This window comes from Nothobranchius furzeri, chromosome 6 (genome assembly GCF_043380555.1).
Source record: "Nothobranchius furzeri strain GRZ-AD chromosome 6, NfurGRZ-RIMD1, whole genome shotgun sequence".
Lineage (NCBI taxonomy): Eukaryota > Metazoa > Chordata > Actinopteri > Cyprinodontiformes > Nothobranchiidae > Nothobranchius > Nothobranchius furzeri.
The window spans coordinates 52,657,172-52,684,915 of NC_091746.1; the positions used below are offsets into that span (position 1 = coordinate 52,657,172).

A 27,744-nucleotide genomic window follows, 5' to 3' on the forward strand; every position below is an offset into this window, starting at 1 on the left:
TCTAAAGGAGTGTTTAGGTTGGTTTTTACACCCAGTGTCCAGAAATCATTTTTGTGTGTCTCTAAGTACATCACAAATGGTGGGCCTCAGTTTGTGAGTAGTTTTACTTGGTCCTCAGTATGTAGTAAGTACAAGAATGTGTGTGTGTGTGTGTGTGTGTGTGTGTGTGTGTGTGTGTGTGGTTTTTAAAAAATAGATAAAATCACCATGACTTGAATCACATGTGGTGATTGAAGTTTTGTGTCTCATTTATACATTTTTTAATGAGACCAAATAACTTTTCTTCAGTTTTCTTGAGCAGCTCATTTTAGTTCATATTGTCCACTTATTTACTTCTACTTACTACTTATAAAGGACATAAACAGCAACAATAAAATTAACACCGAGTACCTTGAATGAAACACGCTATCTATAGACGTGAAGTAGCTGTTTAGGTTTAAATTTAGATCATGTTTAAAGAAGATGTGTGCAACATATCTGCTTGACAGATAGTTGTGTCAAAAGGGTCAAAGGTGAAATGTTCCATCTTGTTTCAGTCCAATTCTGAGTATGCATACACATCGTGCTTCCTCTGAAAGGCTTTTTCAACAGCTCAGACCCACCTGTTTAATTTAATTTATTTTATTTAGTATTAAAGGATGTATTTATTTAGTTTCTTTGAATGCTGCAATAGTTTCGCAAAGATGTGAAATAAGTATCCTTAGTTTTATTTATTTCTGTGCAAACTACTCCATGTTTGATATATGATTTTGTAACAAAAGTGGCTCCCCTGGGGTTGTGCTTCTAGTTTTTGGAGCGAAACCCCACATTTGTTCATATATATATATATATATATATATATATATATATATATATATATATATATACATATATATGAAAAATCTGCATTTAATGGCTCTCCTCAGAGCTCCAGGTTGTGTAATGTGTTCAACAGATGGAAAGGACGAAAGAGAATCTGGGTTTTATAGAGGCTTAAGACAAACCTGTCTCACTGATCTACTGTTTTAAAGTTTGGAAATCGACCTCACCACGTGATGCCAAACTATCTAACCTTGTGTTCATGAGAGTGACCAGTGCACTTTGTACCTGCACAATCCTGATTTATTAATATTTAATATATTTATCCGTGAAATCGGTTTTGAAGGACAGATATTTTATTTCTGATTCACAGCAGCTGGGTTAGGATAAATAATTTTCTCCGTCTGTCCACAGCACTGTGCGCACATGGGACGTGCACACAGAAAAGAAGCACAAGTCTGTGTTCAAACCTCGCTCCAATAAAGGGAAGAAGGTCATCCCCACGTGTTGCACCTACAGCCGAGATGGGAAGCTCATCGCAGCAGGATGCCAAGATGGCACCATTCAGATCTGGGACAGAAACCTGAGCGTGAGTCTTCAGCCACATACCAGCTAAACGGGGGATGTCAGGCTTGTTACAGCTTTGGGTGCAGAGTCATGAAACTAAGGTCATCTGGTCACAGGCCAGATAGGGGTGAAAGGTGAACAAAGGACAAGTTCTTAAGAATTTAAAAGGCAGGCTTTTGGAATCGCGTTATTTCAAACTTGAAGCAATTATCTAAAAGATTAGAGTTTTGATCTGATGACAGCAGCAGGAAAAATCATGAATCTACAGAGAAACGTTTCACATAACAGCTGCATGAAAAAAGTCATGGAATCAACAAAGTCAATAGAGGAACATCAACAAGCATTTTTTTATATGATCAAAATAAACAACCAATAAACCACAGGTCATCTTAAGTTATGGCTGATAATAGCTGGTTATGTAACTGCGTTAACTGCCTCATCATGAATCAGTTGAGGGACAAAATCACAAACTGCCTCTGCACATTTTCCACAATTAGGTAATTGGATTATTAAGTCATCAAAGGCTACATTCTTTTCTTCAAGATTCACAGAGTTACGGTAATAGTTGATCTTGGCACCCTGCAAGCCCAGCTCTCATTTAGATGTTTTTAATAGATCTTCACTGCGAATAGAAATGACGTCTGTTTACAGCTGAAGGTTTCATCTTTCAGGCATTTGCCTTTTAGTGTTCAAACATCTATAATACAACAGGCTGCTGGTTCTTGTTACAATAGTTTTTGCTTACTAAGAAATGTGATCCCAGTTATCTTGACTCGACAACACAAAAAAGCTAAAAAGCTTAATAATTCTGGGCATAATGACAGAACGCTTCAGCTCACATTCACTCTGACAATCAAGTTGTGTTTTTATAATAATTAAACTAAAACTATAGCTTTAGCAGTTGTTTTTCAAATGAATTTCGATATCTGGAAACCATCTCAACACTCTGATAGTTTTGGTGACTCACAGTTGGGTCCCGACCCAACCTTCACAACAGAAGACCTGCAGCAATCACCATTTCAAATGAGACATAATTTATCATTTTGTTTCGTTTATTTGCAAAAATTATTTTAGAAGTTGCTTTTCTCTGTGTTTGGAAGGAAATGCCAAAATAAATTAGCGTAATGTCAAAAACATAATATAGTCAACAGTAGTATTATTTTTAAGTTGCCTAACATAGTGATAAAACTGTATTTGTCGGTAGCTAAAATGAATCAGTTCAGCTGCTGTTAGTGTGTGTGTGTGTGTGTGTGTGTGTGTGTGTGTGTGTGTGTGTGTGTGTGTGTGTGTGTGTGTGTGTGTGTGTGTGCGTGCGCGTGCGTGCGTGCGTGTGTGTGCTTGCGTGTCTGCTGCTGTGAACCAGATGTGACAAATGTTAATGTTGCTTATTCATATTAACCCCGTGAATCTAATGAAATTTATTTAGATTTTGGAAATGGCCAAAGTTGACCAAAGCGCTGATTAGTGCTGCACAATATATCGCAAATATATCGTTATCGCGATATCAGCATGCAAAATTTGCATATCACAAAGAACAGACATATATTGCAATGAATGGTCAGCTCAGATGTTTGCTAAACATTATACCTTCTGTCAATCAAATGGAAGCATTACGTTTTTTTTAACAAATCAAAGAGAGCTCTTCAACCATTTGGCCAATTGGGTGAGTTCTCATTGGTTAGATACCTGCCGCCTGAGGCGGACGGCCCTTAATTTTGATGGTTAGCAAAGACCAGAATTAGCTTTACCCTGCTCTTTCTGCTGATTCTGCTTTTCCCGGGATCCACTGGTGGCCTTTTCTTGTACATTTTCTTTTTCCCTTTCTTCACATCTTTTGCTTTTCTCATTTGTATGATTTTTTTGTCATTTATTTCTTTGTTTTTGATTATTTTTGTTCCTGAGTTAAGTTTTTATTAATCACAAGTAACATCGTCATCACAATATTAATCACTGTTATCTCATATTGCAGGTTTCCTAATATTGTGCAGCCCTAGCGCTGAATGATAATCCAAAGCTACAGCAAAACAGATACAATTTATAAAGACAAATTAAGTCTATAAAAATTAAAATGAGACAGATTAAAAGTAATAATATTATAATAATATTTTTTTCCCACTAAAAGTTTTATAAAGCAACAAAATGGGGCAAAAAAGTACCACAGACAGACTTTAACAAGTACTTTCTGAAAATTATTCTATCCAAACAACATACTTTTGGAACAGTTGTGTGTGTGTGTGTGTTTTCTGTAGAATAACAGATTATTTTAGGCTTATTTCTATTTTACTTCTTTTGTTTGTCTTCATTTAGTCTCAGATTAATCCCATACAGGATGTGAACAAAGCTGAATGCTTCTGTTAATTCTTGTGAGAATAGAGATGGTAACAATTAAGCTGTAGTTGGTGAGTTGGAACAGCCTGATTGGAAAGAAGGGCTTATCCAGATTAGTCAAATGAGAAGTAGGCTACATGATAATTACTTCAACAGCCAACTTCATAATCATGGGACTGACAAACTGTTCAGTTTGCTTCCTTATCCTTTCTCCTATTATAAGTGCGTGCTTTCTAGAACCAGTGTTATAAAGACTCCCACCTTTTCCCCTCACCAACCACACACCTTCCCAACCCAGGGCTGCACAAAGCAATTTGGGTAAAGCTCTCAAAATTTATTACCCCTCCCTCTCCAAGCTAAATATTTACCCTGCATCCCATAGCAGCTTACAATAGTCATGTCTCTTTCCTGACCACTGGAGCCTGTCCTGTCTGAATGGCTGAAGAATTTCAGTCTGTGCCCTCTGCCCTAATCAGCAACCTGTGCCGCTGACTCAAACTCAGCCATGAGCCTAAAAAGGAGTTGACCTCTCTTTTATTGCTGCTCCCTCCCTCCCTCCCTCAAATAAGGCCTATCGTGTGTTATATTGCTACTATTACTCATGCACATAACATGCAGACAGGACAATCATGATCAATCGTGTACACGAGCTTGATGTGCAGCTCAGCAAAAGAGTAGCTATTGAGGATGACACATTGAGTTCTTGAACCATGACACGCGCTGATTGATCCAACGATGGGAGTCAAACAGGTCACTTCCAGTGGATGGCCACAGAGAGTGATTGGGTGTTTGTTCTTTGACCACAATTAGAAGACTGCATTTAAGTTGTTGCCAGATTATGTGCACTCTGCTATGGGGTGCAGGTCTTCCTTCCAAAACATTACTACAGAGAGTCCAGGAATGCTATGATGTCATCGGTGAACTTTCATGTTTCCAGACTTCAAAGTGGGTGAATAGAAGAGGTGGTTTTCATAAATCAATCAGTGCAAGTGTTTGTTCATATGACATGACACACCCTTTGTCATCTGCAGAAGGCAGCTCTGTCCCAGTGGGTTAGCTGGGATATGGCAGTACTGTATCCCAGTGTCAACCTCTTAGCACGCCTTCATTAAAAGTGCTGAGATGTTTATGCGTGCTGAAGACGCTGGAACACTATGACAGTAAAGCAATAGTTTTGATTCTGTGACTTTTTAAACTGCAGTATACCCCAAAACCGATAACCCGTTCACACTAAGGTTAATGCACAAGTGCTTGTTTTTTGTTTTTAAGCGATTAAGTTGAAAAGATATTGATGGTTGTAAAACTTCTGTAAAATACATAAACTAAACTACATCAATGCAACAATTGTCACTATGCATTTGTTACTAAGGATGTGTATTGGCAAGAATCTGGCGTTACGATATACATAACAATACAGGGGGGACGATTTATTGCAATGCTAAAAGCCAGATGATATTTGTATTTTTTAAGACTGAATTTAATTAAAAAAAAACTCAGGCCCGACACTTCCAAGGGACATCCAGTGTTATCGCAAGATCTCATTGTTTCATCTGAAGGAAGGTGGTAGTAATTGTATAGCGCCTTGGGGGGTCTAGGACTCTAGAAGGCACTGTATCAAATACAGGCTATTTACCGTTTGTTGAGCAGATGTTTTTCAGGATGATAAATATACATTTAAATTAAATTCTGCAGCAGCACTGAGCTGCCCGCACATGTGCCTGTTTTTAAATCGACTCTACTAAAGAGGTATATCGGCCTAAGCTGATGGTCAGTATCGGCCGCCTATCCCTATTCACCATGTCAGTGCAAGCAGAAATAGAGCTGACTTGCTGCGTGTGTTCCATGAAGATGACAGCTGTGAAAACCTGACATCCTCCAGCTTTCCTATGTTTCAGCTTCAGCTGACAAGTCTGTAGCCCTTTCTGAACCGATCAGACATGCTGGTGAGGAGCAATGCTTTACTGCTGTGCTCGTTCTATTCTGTGGCTATAAAATTCTCCTCCGTGAAAGTGGTACAGTGTCTGAAAAGGAGCTATCTTTTATCAAATCGTCTGGACCCTCATTCCTGTGTGATTCCTTAACAAACACACATACGCACACACACACATGCACGCACACACGCACGCACACTCACACACACACACACACACACACACACACCCACCCCTCACCATCACAACTTGTTGATTTCCATGAAAGATCAGAACAGCTGTTCAGGACTGTGGTTCAGCTACTTGAGCTCATGCAGTAACGAAGGTCAGAGTGAGACGTTAGACTGACTGCACAGAGGGCATCATTGTCTTGCAGGTGTAAAAATATAGAAAAAGTGGAGACGTAGAGCGTTGCAGTATTTATATAATCAAGCTCAGATAGCGTGATTTGAAACAGTTGCTGCTGCAGTAGATTGTTATCATAGTCTGCAGAGGATGAAACCCAATGCTGAGTTCCTTCTGCTATTTATCAGCCCCTGCTTCAGAACGTGTGTAGATGTGGATTAGAGCTTTGTGTGTGCACATATGCATATGTGTGTGTGTGTGTGTGTGCGCGCGTGCACCATTGTCTCATGGTGCATACTGGTATAAAAATTCCTGACATTGGCTTGCTGATAATGCAGCCTATGCCTGTTGTGCAGACAGAAGCTACAGCTTACTGAGGATATCACAGGCAAGTTTCAAACATTGTATGCTAATCTAGTTTTACAAGCAGACTGTGTACATTATCAGATGAAACAAACACCAAGGCATCCACCTAAACCAGCCAACATTACGATAAAGACACACCTGTCTCATTCAATGTGTCTTCTTTATTTTCATGTCCATTTACATTGGGAGATTCTCACTGAAGGCATCAAAACTAAGGGGGGATGGGGTCGTTTAATTTCATAGCTGTGACGCTGCGCCAATGTAGGGGAAAAACCGAGACTCAACCAAAAAAGGTGAAATAACTGAAAACATGTTTTATATTCTATTTTATTCAAAATAGCCACACTTTGCTCTGTTTGCTGCTTTGCACACTCTTGTCATCCTCTTGAGCTTCAAGAGGCCGTCACCTGATTCCATTTGTATGCCACAAATGGAATCCTGTCGATGTTTAAAACATAATTGGAATAAAATCAGAGTGTTGAATGTAATCTATGAGTAAAATAATGATGGGGAGCAGGACTTCTCCCTCCGGGAGACCAAGTCTGAGTACCATCCCAACAATCCAACCCAAGGTGTTATCTGTCTCTAACAAGTTAATAACTTCCCTTCACTCACTTTTCATTTCTGTTATCATGAGGAGGGCACATCACTCATTCAGCTCATGCTCCTCTCTCTTGCCTGCACATTTTCCACGCTTTTCTCTGAATGTTTCTCTCTTATCTGTCTTACACGGTGTGCTCACATCGAATTCCTTATCCGCTGCTTTTTTGGTCAAAAGCCTGCAGTGCTGCAATTCTCCTTTCTCTGATTTATTTGCATTCCGTTTAGAATTAATGGCAATGAAACTGTATAAACCAGGGGTTATGTTTGTCTGAGTGTTAGCATGCTGGGTTCCCAGACTATTTCTTCACCTGTGTCTAGTTATGTCTAGAAATGGTGAAGAAAGGAGATTTAAGTGACTGAATGTAGTGTGGTTGGGTTGGTCCAAGTATTTCAGAAACCGCTGATGTACTGGGATTTTTACTCACTGCTTAGATGGGGGCAGCATCTGCAGTGATGTAGGTGCTGAGTCTGTCTGTTGTGGTGAAGATGAAGCTAACCCAGAAAACAAAGCTTTCATCCATCTTTGTCCCAACCCTCACCTATGGTCAGGAGCTTTGGGTAATGACAGGAATAGTGAGATCGTGAATGTAAGTGGCCAAAACGAAAAAGGGTGAGGAGTTGGCATTCAGGAGAGACTCAAGAGTAGAACCGATGCTCCTCCACATCAAAAGGAGCCATTTGAGGTGGTTTGGGCATATCAATCAATCAATCAGTCAGTCAATCAATCAATCGATCAATCGATCAATCAGTCAATCAGTCAATCAATCAACCAAACTTTATTTGTATAGCACTTTCATATACAAAAATATATACCCCATATAACCCATAATACCATCGTTTCCCCAAAAATATAAAAATAATTATGACTTTTGCACCCTCCAAAATCCCACAACCCATTTCCTAAGGAACACGCACCCACACACACACACACACACACACACACACACACACACACACACACACACACACACACACACACACACACACACACACACACACACACACACACACACACACACACACACACACACGAACAACAAATACACACATGCACACACACACACAAACTTAAAAAATAAATAAATAAATAAAATATAAGTAAACACTAGTCCAAGTTCAGATGGGTTAGGTAACGAATGACACATCATCAGGTGAGCTATCTGCCTTGTAAAGAACGCCTCCTCTTTGCTTCACAGGAAAGGTGTTTTAGGCAAGTCCAGCTGGCAGGGGGACCCTCGGGTCGTCCCAGGTCACTTGCCAGGGAAAAGCTGGTCCCATCTATGGAACTGGTTATGGTTGCTAAGGGGAGGCTGGTTTGGGTCACTCTGCTAGAGCTGGTACCCTCATGGCATGGATAAGAAAACAGACTCGTAAATGGAACTCAGAGGGTTTACAGATGATGGTCCAAAAATGACTGAACATTGTGTCGATGAAAATATCTATCACCTATTAACAGGAGACTGGAGGAAAAATTCACTCAGGATCAACAAAACTACACAATAAAGAATTAGAAAAACGTTTCTGGTTGGATCAATTTCAGTTTTTAATAATAATAATAATGATGGATTAGATTCATATAGCACCTTTCAAGGCACTCAAAGCACTTTCCATCGGTGGTCCACTGGCAGTGGCTTACCATCACTGGCAGTGATGGTAAGCCACTGCATAGCCACAGCTGCCCTGCAGCGGTCTGACAGACACGAAGTTGCAATTTGCACCATCGGTCCTTCTGACCACCACCAACCTAGGCAAGACGGGACAGCAGAGTACTCTGGTGGGAGCTGAGATCAATCCCTCAATCTTCCGATCACTGGTCATTCCGCTCGACCTCCTGAGGTACTGCTGCCTATATGCTGCAACATTCAGATGGTTGGGTCAAAATCTGGTGTCAACATGAAAGCGTGGATCAATCTCGACTTGGATCAACGGACCTATCCATTTTTGGCCACTTATCCGGGGTCGGGTCCCGGGGCTGCTCAAACATGTTTCTTGAACACGATGAGTTTACTGGCCTCCACAGACATGAGCTATTTAGACAAAACATCTCTGGACTTTTGGGATAAATGTTGGGTATAAAGTGATGGAAATCAGATATATTACAGGATTTTGGGACAGTATTTCTGGAGCTAGAGCAGGTTTTCCAGTAATAAAAAAGTTGCAGGTTCAATCCCAGCTCCCACCAGAGAATGCCGCTGTTGTGTCCTTGGGCAAGACACTTAACCCACTTTTTCTGCTGGTGGTGTTCGGGGACCGGTGGTGCTAGCGTATAGCAGGCCTCACTTTTGTTAGTGCGCCCCAGGGCAAAAAGCAAATTATGGCCAAGATAAACGGAAGTCCGCTGAAGCGCAGGGACCGCCCCCATACCTTTATGCGGCATTGCCTAATCTTTTTCAAAGAGGACATGATTGCGCCACAGTCTCACCACTTATAAACAACCTAAGGATCCCTGATGACGCCACAACGTTGCAGCAAATTGACAGCATTGTTTTGTAAAAACAGCTCTAGTCCCGCCAACGTGTCCTGGGTCAAGGTTCTTTTAGGTCTTCTCTCGGTTGGATGTGCCCAAAAAAGACATCCTACTCAGATGCCCGAGCCACCTCAACTCTCTTCTCTTGATGTAGAGGAGCAGCAGATCTACTCCGAGCCCCTCCCGGATGACCGAGCTTCTCACCCTATCTCTAAGTGAGGAGGAAACTAATTTTGGTCGCTTGTGTCCGCAATCTTGTTCTTTCGGTCACTACCCATAGCTCGTGACCATAGGTGAGGGTTGGAATATAGATCAACTGGTAAATCAAAAGCTTTGCCTTCTGGCTGAGCTCTCTCTTCACCACAACAGACGGTTCAACGCCCGCATCGCTGCAGACACAGCACCTGCAGCAAAAACAAAGCATTTGGCAGCAACTCCGTTAGCAAAATCCATATTTTTAATATCTGAAAAAATGCCATGATTTGTTTAAACCCTACAGTCCTTTTTAAAAGAGTTTGATTTTTAAAGTGTTTCGCATCTCACCTTTCTGAAGCAACCTCTAATAAAATGTCACCTGACTCATTTTCATGCTAATGTCGAATACTGGTGATCACGCCAGCTTGAATGAACTTACATCTCAGGGAAAAGGTCACATACAGAAAATTTCACATATATTTGTTGAAAATGCTGCTTTAGTTGAAGCAGATGTTGATCTTCGATTAAAAAGAAGCTGCACCACAAACAGTTGTCATTTTCACTTTTCACTTTTTACTTTCAATTCAAATAAAATCTTAAGAAAAAGAGCTCCTTTCAATTTTATAAGAAGGAAAGTTTGTGTTTTATGATAAAAATCTGACATTTTGGGGTATTCTTTTCACTATTTAACATATTCTGACAAAAAAAAAGCCAAACTGTCTTCTAGTTATTAGATTTATCCCAGTGGTGATTTATAGATTATGATATTAGTTACAATTTATTCCAAAATCTTTGTTACATAAAACATGTTCTATATTAGTTTATTATACCTTAGACGTCAGCCAGAGCTGAGGTTACATTAGAAACTTCAAGCAGTAAGATTATTATAATACAGTTTAGAGTGAAAATAAAATATGATCTGTAAAGGATGAACGTAAGGGTCTGCCAGGGTAAATATCACTGGTGTTGCTACAATTGAACTCACTCATATTTCATGTATTCTGATGATGGGCTTTAGACTTGTATAGTTTGGTGTTTGTGGTGGTAGTGGAAGCCCGGTGTTGTTTTGAAGAGTCATAAAGTGGAAATAGTAATTTTGTTGCCTCTGTGATGGGCCAAAGCATCTTAAACTGGAGTGGTGGAGCTACAATCTGGCTGTTTTATAAAAATAAATAGTTAAAACATTAACTTTTATGCAGTTTGAGATACAGATAAAAATCCCAAAAATTAGAATGTGATGCTAAATGCTGGTGAAGGTTTTCAGTCATCCAGGTCATGGTAATTCAAAGACGTTGGAATGAAGGCAACTGAATGTCTGGTTTCTTGAAGATGTTTTGCTTCTCACCCGAGGAGCTTTTTCAATTCTAACAAATAATTGATAATTTTATTCTTTTATGGTGCATGGATATAACACAGCAGGCTTTTTCACCCTCTGTGTTATATCCATGCGCCATGCAGTGGCGGCTTACATTGGTGCTTTGTCGAAATGGAGTCCCAAGTCTAAATCGGCTTCTGGAAATCCTTCATGTTACTTCTTACTTTTTAGTTGCAGTCAACATGATTATTGAGCTCACCAGGAGTAATTGGTATTAGTATTGAGTAATTTTAACCCTCTGGAGGCAGGCATTGCACATTTGTAACAGTTAAAACCTACCTACCTGGTTACTCCACATACGTATTTCATGAGCATTTTTTTAACTCAGAAGTACCCCTGATGGACTTAGTTGTTCGTCCTTTGATCAAAACTTATTTTGAGCCTGAGTGGGTTAATCACTTTTGCACACAAAATGCTAACTTCTGCTATTCACATCCATTGTTTATGCTAAGCTAAAGCAGACAGATTGCTGCCAGACCAGGAGAATTACTGCGCTGTTACAAAATGATTTTTTTTCTCATTTATTTAACTCTGGGAAACTGTAAATAGACAAAATTTCACTTGGGGTGGAAAAGCCCTTTAAAGCTGCTTTTACCTAAATCTTTTCCTTTCTTATTTTTCAACTCAAATTTGTAATAATCTTTAATTTGTTTTATGATATTTTATAATTTTATGCTGATGTTAATTTATTTTCTATTTTAAGATCACTATGATTTCATGACTTTATCATTTGTTTATTTTTAATCTCTGTGAAGCCCCTTGTGATTCTGTCTGTGATGAGTGCTATATAACTAAACTTTACTTCCCTACTTACTTGCAGTTGCCTTCATTTGAACCCCTTTGGAATAGGGTGCATAAGTACATTCATTTCAGAATTTCATCCTAAAAGGTGAAACTAATATTTGAGATAGACTCATTCTATGCACAGCCAAGTGTTTCAAGCCTTTATTTGTTATAATTGTGATGATTGTGGCCTACAGCTTATGACACCCCAAATTCGAAATATCAGACAATTAGAATATTGTGAAAATTTCAATATTCTAGGCTCTATGTCACACTCTAATTTAGCTAATGAATCCAAATTAATTTTTCTGTTTTAGGTACACACAAAGTTCCACTGTCAGCAAGCCCATGCTCCTGGATCAGACACCTCCTGCCTCTGTTTTTCTTACGACGGCGTGACTCTAGCTTCCCGCGGAGGTAAAGAAAACACATCCATAGATGGCACATGTTAAAGATGCATTCATTTATATCAAATCCTTCATATTTTACATCCAGTTCTAGCCAAAAACATGTACTTTTTAACAGTTTTGTCTCTTATTGAGTGTAAATAGACAGAGGCCCTTGAAAAGCTCCTACTTGAAATAAACAAGAATGTTTAAATTTCTTCTTGTATGTAATCTTTTCAAGAGGCTTCTAACACAAACATAAACAGAAGCGAGTATATATAGTCATTGAGAAATTTGGAAAACGCCATAGCAATCTAAAAACACTTTTAGGGAAGTCAGTTCTAACAGTCTTTAATTATATCCTATCTTTTCTTTCTAGGTGACGACACTCTGAAAATTTGGGACATACGTAACTTTAGGAAGCCCGTGAACGAGGCTAAAGGACTAACCAACTACTTCTCCATGTGAGACTTCTCCTCTGGCATCCTAATTACAGTTTGCCTGCTTGTTTATCTCGACAGTATCCCGTTTGGATTATAAATCCATGTGTGTCATGGCTTCCTGCAGGACGGACTGCTGTTTCAGTCCAGATGACAAGCTTGTCGTGACAGGGACGTCAGTGAAGAAGGATGAGGGGAATGGCAAGCTGGTTTTCTTTGACCGACTTTCATTTCAGAAGGTTTATGAGATCGAAGTCACCAATGCTGTAAGTTCTGTCTCAGATCCCCACAAACACAACTGTTCTCGTTGTTTTTAAATTGGACAACTTGGTCACAAAAATATACAAAATGTTTCAATCCACAAATGATGGATGTGTGTATAATTGATTTTCTGTCTGGTTTAAATTTAAACAGACCTAGAAAATGTTTGTCTGATGCTCCTCAGAAACATAAAAAGCAGTTGGCAGCAACTCCGGACACACACATATTTTCACTTTTTATTTGTAAAAAAAAAAATAACAAAACATTTTGTCTTAACTTGATGAATCATTCAGTAAACACATTTTCCTGTATTCACCTAATTGTCTTAGATTATCCATTTGAGGCCATGAAAATGAGAGGAAAAATAAAAAATAAAAGTAGAGGAAAGTGAAAGCAAATGTGCAATGACTTTTAAGATGTGAGGAAAAGTGAAGTAACTTTACTTTCCACTGTAAATCATGCCCAAAAGCTGTTGGCAGGGCATATATGGGCTGCTTTTACCTTATATTTGAAATTAAATTATCTTTTGCAAAAATCAGCAGGTTCTGTTAGCGAATCATGTGCCTCAAACTAATCCTGCTTTCTCAGAAAACCACTTCACGAAGGCAGTCAGCCATAGGTGTTAAACTGGCAGGCAGAGGTGCTGTCTGCTCTGGAAACTTTTCCTTTCTAATGCATCCTGAAGCTTCTGTCAGCAACATCCATCTGAACTCATAACACTGAGGCTAATTCTTTAACTCCATCCACTGGTTTCACAGACATGAAGTATAGACACAAACGTCTGAATAACATGTTCAGAAGTGGATGAAAGAGGCTACACACATGGGTTTGTGTGTGTGTGTGTGTGTGTGTGTGTGTGTGTGTGTGTGTGTGTGTGTGTGTGTGTGTGTGTGTGTGTGTGTGTGTGTGTGTGTGTGTGTGTGTGTGTGTGTGTGTGTGTGTGTGTGTGTGTGTGTGTTTCCACACAACACGCGCACATCTGGTTCAGCCTGAAACAGAACAAGGAGGACCATCAGAGTGAAGTTTGTAAACGTAATGCAACACTTATGTTTATGTTTTTAGCAAACACTTTTGTCCAAAGCAACCTACAGGTGGTAATGAAGCGAGCAGGTTGCCCTTGAGGCTAACCACAAACAGTAATCAGTCAATGCTAGGTGGCTGTGAGGTAGCATAATGAATCATAATGGTGAACAAGGAGTGGACAGTAGAGTGGGGGACGGGTGCAGGGAGGGTCTTCTAATATCCTAGTTTAGAAGATGCTCTCTGAAGAGCTGGGTCTTCAGGAGTTTCTCGAAAATTCACAAGGAACCCCTTGTTCTGGTAGTGCTTGGTAGGTCATTCCACATGAAAAGAGTCTGGATTGTCCTGAGTGTGGTGTAGGCACTGCTAGTCGAAGATCCTTTGATGACCGGAGCGGTTGAGCCATGACGTAAGCCTTTGCAAGAGGATTAAGGTAGATGGGAACCGTACCATCCAGGACTTTGTATGCTACTGTTAGCAATTTGAATTTGATGTGAGCAGCTAATGGTAGCCAATGGAGCTCAGTAAACAGAGGGGTGACACGTACTCTTTTAAGCTGATTGAAGACCAGACGTGCCGCTGTTTTCTGGACCATTTGAACAGGTCTCACAGTACAAGCTGGAAGACCAGTTAGAAGGGCATTGCAGTAATCGAGGCAGGAGATGACTGTAGATTGCCCCAGGAGCTGAGTGGCTTATTGGGTTAGGTGTGGTCTGATCTTTTGTATGTTATACAGCGCGAAACGACATGATCGAGCGACAGAAGCAACAGGATATTTAAGGTCAGCTGGTCATCAATCACAGCACCCAAATTTTGAACTGTCTTTGAAGAAGCCAGAGACAGGGAATCGTTTTGGATTGAGATATTGTGCCGTATGGATGGTTTCACTGGGATGACAAATAATTCATTTTTTGAGAGGTTGAGTTGGAGATGGTGAGATATCAGAGACAGTAAGAGATTCGTGCAGAGACTTTGAGGTCATCCAGTGGGAACGACTGATAGAGTTGGGTGTCGTCGGCATAGCAGTGGTAGGTACACAGAATGATCATCCTGTTAGGTACTGTACAATTCAAACCAGGAGTGTGCTGGTAGCATTTTGTGTGGAACAAGTCGTGAAAATTACTCAGCATCCATCAATCCATTTTCATCTGCCTATCCGATGTCTGGGGCAGCAGCCTAAGCAGAGAGGCCCAGTCTTCCCTCTCCCCAGCCACTTAAGCCAGCTTCTCCGGGGGAATCCCAAGGCATTTTCTGGCCAGCCAAGAGACATAGTCCCTCCAGCGTGGCCTGGGTCCTCTTTTGGGTTTCCTCCCAGTTGGACGTTCCCAGAAAACTTCACCAGGGAGACGTCCAGGAGGCATACTAATCAGATGCCCGAGCTCCCTCAACTGGCTCCTCTTGATGTGGAATAGCAGCGGATCTACTCTCAGCCTCTCCTGGATGACTGAGCTTCTCATCCTATATCTAGAGTCGTTTTTACAAAAATTTACAAAAGAATGCCGCCAATTTGCAACAACACCATGGCGGCATTAGGGAGCCTTAGGTCGTTTATTAGTGGTCAGACTGTGGCGGTAATGTGGTGCAATCAAGTCGTTTTTACAAAAGATTACGCAGTGGCGGTTTAAAGGGGGCATGTGGGCGGTTTCTGTCACAGACTTCTGTTTTTTTTTATTTTTTACATAACTTGCTTTTTATTACAATCAAAGCTGCGCTCATTAAGTGTTTTTACCAAGCCGCTCCTAAAGGTGTCTGTCCCCAACGGCCCCTGTGTAGTCTCTGGTGATCTGAGCTCCAGCGCTAATGGAGAGAAGCTTCATGAGCTCTGTATCGCCCTAGTTTATCATCTCAGCTGCTTCTGTTTACTAAAGTGAAACTTACTGCCCATGTTTACCTTCGTTTTCAATGTAGTTGCCGGCCGGAGCTCAACAGTAGCTCCCCACATGATTATGACACCTCCTTCTGTTGGGCCAAGGTGTAATATGCTTTCACAAATACAGCGTTGCAGTAATATTACTGACAAGAGTGGCGGCACAAATGCAGCAAAATTCCCACAACTCCATGCCGGCATGGCGCGTTTATAAGATGCACTGTTGCAGCAATATTGTGCTGATTTGCCTGCACTGTGTGTCTTGTAAAAAGGGGTTAAGGGAGCGACCAGAGACCTGTGGAGAAAACACATTTCAGCTGCTTGCATCCGTAATCTTGTTCGGTCTCTACCCAAAGCTTGTGACCATAGGTGAGAATGTAGATCGAGCTAAATTACTCAGTAATTATCCTAATTTTTCTTGGTGACCTCAATAATTATATTGACTGAAAATGAAAATAAGTAACATGAAGGAATTACAGGAGCTAGTGTTGACTTACTACATCAAGACAAAGCACTGCTGTAAGCAGAAGATACCTACTTCTGTAAACACAAGTGTGTGGCTACTAGACTTATTCCTAATACATTTTTTTGAAGGAACAGCATAGTAAGTTGCATAAAAAATGTGTACATGACAGAAGAAAATAATGACATCTTGTGGCCTCTGTGTCATGTCCTTACGCCTTGCACTGGTTCTTTTTTGTAATGTAGTCCCAAGTCTAAATTGGCTCCTGTAATCTCTTCATGTTGATTATTTGCATTTACAATTGAAATGATTATTGAAGTCACCAATAAAAATAAGGATCATTTAATAAATTTCATTGCTTTTTCACACAAAATGCTAGCTTCACTTGCATTGATTATGCAAAGCTAAATCTAATGGAATACTGTCAGATTGGGAGAATAACTGTGCTGGTTACAAAATGCTTTTTCAAGCCTTGCAAATCAACCCTCTGAGGTCTGCGCTAGAGTTATTGTGATGCCTAAAGGCACTTGTTTTTAAAACATCAACATAAATATTGAAAAGAAAAACGTCTGCTGGAACCGTAATCCGTCTCGCAATAATGTTTCCACCTTTGTTTATGTTTGAGCGTTTCTCCAAATTAAACCCATATTTTTTGTTGTGCTGATGATCTCAGCTCATCGTAAATTTATCGCTTGATAGTTGATAAACCTATTCTCGATTTTTAAGGAGTCATTAATGGGTCTGCCTGACTCTCAGAAGAGACACTGGTGCTGTTAAACTGCAAACCCCACAGTACACATGTGAATGGAGTCATGCCAATTTGGGCCAGACAGTTAAGTCTTAATTTATGTCACAACGTCTTAGTTTGAACCCACTTTCATTAAAGTAAGCATGAAATAAAGAACCTGAAACACTTTAGGTCGAAGAGTCCTCCTCCCCAGCATCACTCTGTGTGTCGTTTGTCTCCTCTTTCACTCGACTACAGAGGGTAAACATTTGGAAGTGATTTTTCCATTGGCCTTTCACTTGCTCCACTGTCTGCCATTGTGAGAAATTCTGAAAACTTCAGTTCGTTTCACTAGAAGTGAAGCAAAAGCTTCTTGCCTTCTGTTCACCATCTGCCTTGTGCTAAAGCCCTGCAGATTCCCCACCAGATTCAGCTCGTTGCTATAAAAAACTGCGCCGTCTACAGAACAGGCAACCACTGCCAACAGATCTGGCAAAAAAAGTTTTATTCAAGTGGACAAATTTCCATAATGTTATGGGTCTACGTGAAGATTAAAGGATTTAAATTTCACTTGTTCCATTTCAAAAAGAACTTTAAAATGTTCTCGTAATTTACCGGTTTTATTTATTTGATTTGATTCATTTCTATACGTGCTGTTCTGAATTAACACACAAATAATGTGTTTACAAAAAAATAAAATTTATAACATTTATTGTGAAATCACTCGTGTACTATTCTAAAATAGCTGAAGCTTTCATACTAAAATAATTTTGATGTGGTGAAATGTCTCATTCTGCTGAGCAGCAGATCCCTTATCTCTAGTAGACATGCACTAAGTGAACTGGTTTAAAATGCTATTTACTGTGTTTACATCAGCCGTCCACTGCTCAGGTGGCCCAGGAATTTAAGTAGGACCTTTTATAAAGTGTCGTACCAGGCAGCCAAGGGAAAGAAAGGGCCACCAATCATTTCTAACTAAACAGTCTACATAACCCCAGACCTGGATTCTGGGGGTGTGCTTGGTAGCAAAGGCCTGTTTGGTAAATATTTTAGACATGCTTAAGCTTATTCCTCTGTGAAAAATCAGGAATGAGGTTAGATTTTGCTCACTAGGAAAGATTCCGTTTTTTTTGGCTGGATTTTAAATGTTGGTCTACAGAAACCTGCACATTTCATGCAGTTAAAACAACTATTTCCATAATGTTCCAGTTCAGGCTTGTGACGATAAAACGTAGGGGTGGGAATTTGACACGTTAATTACGATTAAAAAAAATAACTCGTTAAAATTTTAATCCATTTAATCACAGCTCACAATTTAAGCAAAGCAGAATGTTAGTCGGTGCACGATTTCCTGGGATACAGATTACAATGGCACACACAACAAAGCCCTGCTCGACTAATAGCTACTAAATGGTAAATGGCCTGTATTTTATATAGCACCTTCTAGAGTCCTGGAACCCCTCAAGGCACTTTACAACACAATCAGTCATTCACCCATTCACACACACATTCACGCCCTGGTGGTGAGTGTCTTGCCCAAGGGCACAAAGACAGCGACAGACTGAGCGAGGCTCAAACCTGCAACCTTCTGATTACAGGGTGAGCACTTAACTCCTGTGCCACATCACCCTACGATGCAGTGATTGAGAAAACATGTCAAATTAAAAACATTTCCTGAAAACTGCAAACAGCAGTCTGTTGACAGTTTGCATGAAGTCCATGATACGGACATTGTTTCAATGATCCATCAGAGATGTTCTCTGATCTGATGAGTAACCTGGTTACACACTGGAAGCATCTGCAGCGCAAAACGGCGGCGGAACGGTTTACTCGCGAACTTCAAAGCGGTCCTTTTCACACCGGGAGAGTCTTGGCAGCAGCACGCTTCCTCGCTGTGCTTTTCGCTGGACTCGCGAGATCTCACAATCCCTCGAGACTTCAGCGCACAGTTTGTTTATGCAATCCGCCATTAAACCAAAAAGAAGGAAGTCACGTACGTTTGATATCGCTGTTTGATGTCATATATGATGTTGTTCCTCTCCACTGCCAGGAATAAAACCATGAAAAAAACACGCTGCTGCACTTCTGGAACGATGCTGTGAGTAAATAAACCGTTGGATCACACATAAGCTTCATATATATGAAAATGCATCGCTGCAGTACTTTTATTTAGAAAATTACCAGGGATTTTTCTCTGAAACAGTGTGTGATTTCCTGTCTTACCCTATGTTAACTGCGGAAATTGATGTGTCCCAGAAGCGTCTCGCGGCAAAAATAGAACCGGATCCTATCTTTAGAGGCGCAGCGCGGCTAGTGGCTAGCGGCTTCTGGGCCTGGAAATAGCCGCGTCGCTGCTGGTTTAAAGGAGTCCACAGACTGTAATGGATTCTATTTGAAGCAGGGCCGTTAGTTAGGGTTAGGGTTAGGCCGCCGCTGATGCCTTCAGTGTGAAACTGGGGTGTGACTCTGAATCCTGTCGTCATCCCCACTCCCCTGTCAAACCTCTCCCACAGAAAACGACTCACAAGAAATTGGTTCATACTAGAGTCCACAGCAAATCTCCTGATTAAAACCAGTGTATTGACACTTTAAAAGAAGTAATATTTGTTTTGTAATGAGCCAAGCGATAGATCTCTTATTTTCAGGAACAACCAAGTCTTTATTGTTGACACCAACAGTAGAGTGTGTAGTTGGGTTTTCCTTCCCCCTGCAGCAGTGAGTTGGCCCGTTCACTCCACTCTGTCAGAAGCAGTACACATTTGGTTCCGCTCACCAGCACTAAACAAGAAATACAACTTAACGTCATGTCTCATGTCCGCAATTTTCAGTCATAATTAGTGTAGCGAGTTGCGAGATGCCACAGACTTGTTTTTTATATCCTGTCAGATTTTGGTATTTTAATCCAATGCAACATAAGAGCTTGAGTCCAGCTACTGATGAAGGTTTCCCCTTCCATGATGTAATTTAGCAGACGTGCAGTGTAAACCGGGGGTTTGGAAGCATAAACATTCTACTCAGAATATTGGAAAGCAGTCCCCGTATTGACCTGGAGTGAGCCGTGTTTGGCTGTGGGTTTCTCTGTGAAAGCAGCTGCGGTGAGCTCCACTCAGCTGAGCTGCTGTTGTGCTTTTTTTTTTTTTTTGTTATTAAGCTTGTTCCACTGTTGACAGAATGATTTGTTTGGGTCTGTGCTGGCTATCTTGTGAACTCAACTGGACCGCTGTTAAAAAAAACCTGGTGGTGTGTGTACTATTATTTTAGTATTGCCTTCTGCAGTAGGCTGCTGTGTGTTATTGTCTTAAACTCCTCATGGTCCAGGCTTCTTTCTTTGGTGAAATACAACAAACTTTCAAAAACACCATCTTTAACATATACTTGTAGTATTTAGAACATTATCCTAATTACAATTGCACATGTTCGGGGCAGCAGTAACTCAGGAGCTTGAGCGGGTTGTCCAACCAATCAGGAGATTGTAGGTTCGATCCTGGCTCTGGACGGAGAATTCTGCTGTTGTGTCCTTGGGCAAGACGCTTAACCCACCTTGGTCGAGGGACATGGTGGCACCTGTGCTCGGCAGCCTCTCCTCTATCAGTGTGCCCCACGGCAGCTGTGGCTACATTGTAGCTCATCACCGCCTGTGTGTGAATGGATGAATGATACACTAGTGTAAAGCGCTTTGGAGTCATCTGACTCTGAAAGGCGCTATACAAGTGTGGGTCATTTATCATGTATTTTTTGGACTATATGCATTTCCAAGTGCTTTTGATATGAGTAAAATATTATAAGCTAATTTGCCAGTTTTTCTATGAAATGCTTCATCTAGCAGATAAATCAAATCAATCAATCAATCAATCAATCAATCAAAAATACTTTATTAATCTCAGAGGGAAATTCAGTTGTTTCAGTACACAATTCCAAGATCAGACATACATACATACACATGACAAGAATTGGTGACTGTGGTCATTCGCAACACGAGTCGCGCTACCTTAATAGATCAAGAGGGTTTATATGAGGATAGAGCCAGGGGGAGGGGAAAAAGGCACTTCAGAGTTACCCTCAACAGAGAGGGTAGCTTTGCTATGCAAAAAAACACCTCAGACAGAAATGCACACAGACTTCAGACGATACACAACGTAAGTCTCCACTAGGTGGGGATGGAAGGGTCTGGGACTCTCCTCACTTCAGACTGCGCAGCCCGCAAGAGCAGCGCTCACCACCTACGTTTGGACAGGGGAGGGAGATTATAGGGTTAGAGAGCACATTGACTCCTAGAGACGGTTTCACAGCCTTCACCGGTCACAGTCCCACCCAGACTGGGATAGGGAGAAAGAGTTTCCATAGCGATATCAGCATTCCACATTTCTTCTGAGGGGAGTTTACACTTCAGCCTCACAGGCTTCAAGGGCACCAGATTCAGATAGCGAGAATTGTTTTGGGTACAGGCAGAGATATTTTCCTCTCTGCCTTAGAGTTCTGTCGGTCTTCAACCCCTCCAGGTCCAATAATGGCATTATCAAACTATTCCAATCCATGCTAATCTGTCCACTCTCTCCTTGATCGAATCAACCTTCTGTGCCAGAGCCTGAATCTCAGCCAAAGTTCCAAGCTTACGACTCATCTCGACAATTATATGAGTCTATGAGTTTACAGCACGGTGCATTCCATCCCTGAGTTCTGGGATTAAGCCAATATTCCTCGAAAGCTTGTTAATTTTCCGGTATGCCAGGCCAAACAGCAGGAATCCCGACACCAACACGACGAATATCCTGACATCTTCAGAATCCTCTACAGACAGTTGAGAGAGGCAGATCAAGTTCCACTGTTTCCAGGAGTCCATGATATACCCAGCTGGCTCTGTCCCAGAGGGGCATCCGGGAGCCCCTTCTCCCGTTCTCATCGTTGAAAAGATTTTGTTAATCGCGTTGAAAGACCAACTGACCAGATCCATGTTTAATAATTTCCAGTTTCCAGAAAAAATGCAGAGAAGCGCCGTGCACAGGCAGACAGGACAAAGAGCCTTGGGAAGAGCAGAGAGAGAGAGGAGAAAAAAGTGTCTGTACTCTCCAAGAGCCGGAAGAATAATTGTCTCACAGGAAATTGGAAATGAACTGACTGACCAGTACATTATGAACATTTGCGTAACAAATAGGTCCAACCAAGCGAGTTGTGAGCATTTTTATGTACGAAGAATACCTGTTGGAGTCTTGAAGTGTCTGGTGCTGAACATTAGCTGTCGGTAAAACTCGTGGAGGTTTTTATTTGGGTTGGCATTGCTGTGGTTGATTTAAGCAGTTTTCAGGCATAATGAGCACCTCAATCTTTCATTTGTCATCTTAAAGCCCTTCATACACAGTTTTGAGATGTTATTCTTGCCAGCTTACAAGTCTAAGAAAGTGGAAATGGTTTAACTCTCCTAAATTCTGTTTAAAGCTCTCATTCACAAAGACACCAGTAATACTTTTTTTTTTTAAATGATCAGTCACATCAACGCTGAATTTTTTTTTTAAACCAATTTTTTGAACTCAGTTTTCTGAGTTTTGGTAAGAAAGGCTGTTAGCCAATCAGAAGCGAGATGTTCACATACCATGAACATTAATGCATTAATCCTGTCGTTTCACACCCCCCCACTCTTTCGAAAAAACTTTTACTCCCTGAAACAAGAGTGCAATGGCCTTTTTTCCACAGAAAACAACTCACATGGCAATCATTCAGACTGGAGACCACAGCAGATTTATTGGGAAAACAAGGGAATGAGCCCTTTAAGTAAATTTTACTATAAATTACTGTTTCAATCCAGCAGTATAGTTTTCTTTTCATATGTTAAATATCTTTTCATGCATGTGGGTGTGTGTGTTTGTGTGCGTGCATGTGTGTGTGTGTGCGTGTATGATTGGGGCTTCTTCCTCTGGTATCCTGGTGAGATTCTGAACAGCTGGCCGTTAAGCAGCTTTCCCCATACACCAACTCTGGAAGCCCCAGTCAAGGTCTTACCCACCCCATATAACTGCCTCAGACCCCGTCACAAAGCTCTGATACTGTGTTTGTAAAAAAAACAAGGAGCTGCTGGAGGGGTTTTCTAGCTCTGCTGCACCTCACATATCACAGAATGAACACACTGTCTAACAGCTGTGTCTCTGCTTTACTCTCTATCACACACACACACACACACACACACACACACACACACACACACACACACACACACACACACACACACACACACACACACACACAAACCCACCTCTGGATAAACGTGGCCACATTTGCCTGTTGGCACTGGGCCATCTGTCACACACAGGCTGAGCCCTCATCCCACCAACCAAATATAGTCAACTAGAGCAGCAGAGCACTCTGGGACTTCTCCTTACTACACCTAAAACCTCTGACCTCAGAAACACACTTTTACAGTATTAAAGCTATAAAAGACGATCGTAGCAGAAATTTGATTCACAGCAGACATATTCACTACCTGCAGAGGGCTGGCATTTTAAAGCATGATCTCTAGCAGATTTACCACATTGTGTTGAGTTATATGAGTCTTGTATCTGCGTGTATTCCAGAGTGTTGTGCGCTGCCTGTGGCACCCAAAGCTTAACCAGATAATGACCGGAACTGGGAATGGACTGGCCAGGATTTACTATGATCCAGTTAAAAGTCACAGGTATGTTTAGGAATGTTTTAACCCTTTATTCATAATAAAAAGTCACATGACTGCACCAAACCTGCAACGACTCATTGTAATAAATAGTTAGTGCGAGCTATTTGTGGATCTGAGATTGTTGCTCTGGAGGATTAGAGTTTACATCTTCACTGTATGTGTAAAATAAAACTACAAACGGAATATGTGGAACAATTGGAAAACTGTGGCATACTTTTATTTGCATTTGGGAATCAGAACATCTGAACACAAGAAATACAGAATTCCCATTCTGTGTAGCCACGGTGTGAATGTTATTCCTTTTTGCAACAAAAGCATTCTTAAAATATAATTTTTTTATAAGTACATTTATAGATACATAATATAGAATATTTTGTTACTTTGGATTTATTATCAAAGTGATTAAATGTACAAAGTGAAACATTTTTTTGTATTAATTCTTTTTTTGTTTGTTACGTATTACATTTAATTGTCCTTTTTGAAGCAACTGAAGTGAACTGAAATACATCCATGGTCAAAACTATGAAGAAGGAATTCTGAATATAAAGCTTTATATTTGATAGGTCTCAGTTCACTTATTTATTTATTGAGTTATTGAAATATAAAAGTAATAAGTAATAAACCATTTATTTGGGGTGGGGGTTATTAAAGACACTGAAAAATATGTATTTACTTTGTGATGATTTAAATCATTAAACTGCCTTCACTTTATCCTTTTTCTTGCAGTTTTAGGCCAAAAATTAGTTACATTGGAAATTGATTTGAAATTTAAAAGAATTTAAAGTTTAGGTATTAAAATACTCAGATTACTGATTACTTCTCAGCTGTTTCTCACTTCCTTCTGTTCTTACTCAAACCAAAATCTGGATTATTCATTTAGAATAATCTGTGTATCCATGTGCTTTATAAAGAAGTGAGTTGATGTGAAACTTTATGTTATGTTAACGTTATGTTATGAAGTTATAAAGTGTGGTATTGTTTCTCTTTTAGGGGGGCTAAGCTGTGCGTGGTGAAGAGCAAGCGGAAAGAAAAACACGCAGAGGCGCTAACGCAGGATTACGTTATCACACGTGAGTCTGGTCATACTGATCACATAAGTGACAAAAGGAGCTTTCTCTCTAAGCCCTCCTGCACTTTCATCCACTCATTCACCTCTCTTGTATCGCTCTGCTCTCCGTATGACAGGTGGTACCAGGCTAGCTTTACAGTACACCTTTTAGCCTCTCTCACACACACATATACAGATTCACACCAATCTACCTGTCATGCTTTAACGGTAGCTTGTTCAGGGTTGTTGGCTGACCCATTAGCTGATGGATTATTGAATCGATACTGCACCACGCAACAGCCACGTGGTTTCCTGTCATGCAGGAATCACGCAAAGGACAAGCTTCTCTCCCAGCTGTGCTGGTGTGATCCCCTGCTGGTGTAACCTCACACACACACACACACACACACACACACACACACACACACACACACACACACACACACACACACACACACACACACACACACCCCTCCCTTAACCATCATATCTCCCTCACATGAGGCTGTCATCTCTTTTGTGCGTGCCCCACACACCTTTGCCCCCCTCATTTGCCGAGACCCAGTTCAGACACTATTTGTTGTCTGGGCTTCTGCAACCTTTTCAGCCGCATCATCTGATCTAATCGCCATGCCAACAGGGTGTAAAATAGGTGAGCGTATCCATGCAGCAAAGCGCTGACTGACGCACTGGAAGCCCTGGCACTGGAAAATTAGACGGGACAGGAAGCAAGTGATGGCCCATTGAGAAAAGCGAGGGAATCTGTTAACAGTAACCTTTTTGCTTAATGTAGCATGGAGGAAACGAATTAACACTGAACAGTGACAGAGCGCCTGAATGGAAAACCGCTTCACCCAGCTCTTTACTAAAGTGTCTTTTTGTAACCTCCAGCGATAGGAGCAGAGCATACCCACGTCCTAACACAATGCTGTCTCACACTCTGATTGTCTCTCTACTTGGAGTGCACTCATTCACACCTAATCACACACCCCGTTCACTCACGCGCTCATGGATTTAGTGTGGGGGACCCTTTGTTATGATGGTGTTCATGAAAGTGTAAAAATCGGCAGTGATTGTCTGAATCTTAAGTTCTATTGAATATCTCTGCAGCAGGAAAAGCAGAGGAGAGACAAATTCATCTGCTATTGATTGTAGACAAAATAACTGAGGGCTTAAAAAGGAAGAAAGATGGATGCAACCTTGAATGCACTGAAAAAAATGAAACCATGTATTATGCAGCTCTTGACATAAATAAGAGACCAATATACATGATCGGTTTCTTTGGTGTCTAATGTTTTCATTTAGGAGGAGTTCAGAAATCAAATTTTAGCAGAATCACCTTGATTTTTAGTTCCTTCTTTGGATGCTCTGTAGCAGCTTTTCATGATGTTCTTGGGTGACATCATGTCTGTATTATAAAGTATATATATTAGAGCAGCCTAGCTTTGTTTGATTGCTCATTTCCCTCCATCTTCTTCTTGAGCTCAGAGACGCTGATTTGGAAGAACACAAACAATAGTCTTCCTTATTTCTTCCAGATGCTGGTTTACTACTAATAAAACACACAGCTGTGTTGCACTTTCTTTTTTACCCGTCAGAGAAGATTTGCAGGATTAGTCATGAGAGAGAAGCCCAAATTGAGTATTTCTAGCAAACGGGTAACATCATGAGAAATAAACATTTTATTTTATTAGTAACATTTTTATTTAAATCATTTTGTTTACATAATGACTTCAGCGCTTAATAATATATTTCTTTTTCCTTTTGGGATTTTCTTGCCTTTATTTTGTTGGCATAACTTGAATGGCAAATTTTGATGGGATTCATGTGCAAAAGTTTCATTTACTGAGAAACTTTGTAAGTGTTCTTTCCGAAATACAATTGGTCACTCGGAGTTGTATTTGCATGCTGGACATGAAAATAGTCATCAACACCTATACACTACATTAGTCTCAGAAAAGGAAATAGTGGTGAAACTATCAGGTCAGAAAACAAATCGTCTTTTCTATGTCACATGGAAAATTAGCATTCATGGACTCTCCTACCTTGGCTTGGGACTGCAGAAAAACTCTTGATTTTTTCACCCAGGAGAGAGCAGAGCGCTTCTTAGCTTGTAGAAGCTAACTTTAGCAACAGCAAATCCACAAAAAGGCGAACCATTCTGAGATTTTTGCTGTTTGTGGACATAAAATATCAATGTTGCACTTTTAACCCCACAAAGAAGACCGAAGTTGGTGATTGGTGTTAGCCAATCAGAGGCGAGATATTTGCATATCTTTAATCTTAATGAGTAAAGCCTGGGGCACACCAGAGACAGATGCGCCGCAGTTTTGAGAAGTCAAGTGGTGACACAGGACGCACCGCTGATCGCTTTCTGGAAAGTCGTGCGATAGTCACAACATCACGCAGTACTTGAGAATAGGAAGCGGAAAGTAACTCTTTTGTTTTTACGTGATCAGACTTGCCATCATGTTTTGAGAGACTCTTAATTCATTAAAAAAGGGTAAGTACATTATTTATTAGAATGTTTTAAGATCAGTAGTACTTTAAAGTTATCAAAACTGCAGCTGGGCTTGTGCCGGCGGTTGGGTTTGTGCTGTAAAGCAGTTCCATGTCGTAATGTCTGTTTTAAAGTACTCCACAATGTTGTAAACAGCCGCAGCGCTTGAAATTGAACCGCCGCCTAACTTCAACGCCTCGTTCCGGCGCTCCCCATGTAGCCAATCTCATTAACTAATGGCTTCTATTTAAAATGACGGTGCAGCGTGCCCTAGGCTTGAGACCACGTACTGCTCTGACAGACTTCTACTCCCTGAAACAGGAGCACCAGAGCTTTTTTGGGACAGAAAACGAGTCATTATTTCAGACTAGAGGCAACAGCAGACTTGTTGGAATAAAAAGTGCATGAGACCTTTAAAGAACAAGTCACCCCCTTACCAGACAATTACTTCACCCACATTTCCTGTTAGAAAAATGCCACCTAAAGGTGCAGAGTTCTAACCTGAAGAGGGCGCTACACTGATGGTTTTAGGCAGAATATTTATATTTGAAGAACAAGAACAAGATGGACTAAAAGGACCAAATAATAATGACTACACCTGTTTACAGCACTT

General features: G+C 40.7%; 1 protein-coding gene across 1 annotated transcript in view; it reads left to right on the forward strand.

The window, feature by feature from the left end:
* The window catches only part of LOC107395476 (WD repeat-containing protein 70), a 91,396-nt gene that overhangs the window by 56,388 nt on the left and 7,264 nt on the right, over positions 1 to 27,744 (forward strand). Inside the window, exons 10-15 of the mRNA XM_054744330.2 lie at positions 1,213 to 1,387; positions 12,076 to 12,175; positions 12,524 to 12,608; positions 12,712 to 12,850; positions 23,486 to 23,586; positions 24,574 to 24,653. Of these exons, the coding sequence (XP_054600305.1) occupies positions 1,213 to 1,387; positions 12,076 to 12,175; positions 12,524 to 12,608; positions 12,712 to 12,850; positions 23,486 to 23,586; positions 24,574 to 24,653 (680 nt within the window). The remainder of the gene's footprint in view (positions 1 to 1,212; positions 1,388 to 12,075; positions 12,176 to 12,523; positions 12,609 to 12,711; positions 12,851 to 23,485; positions 23,587 to 24,573; positions 24,654 to 27,744) is intronic.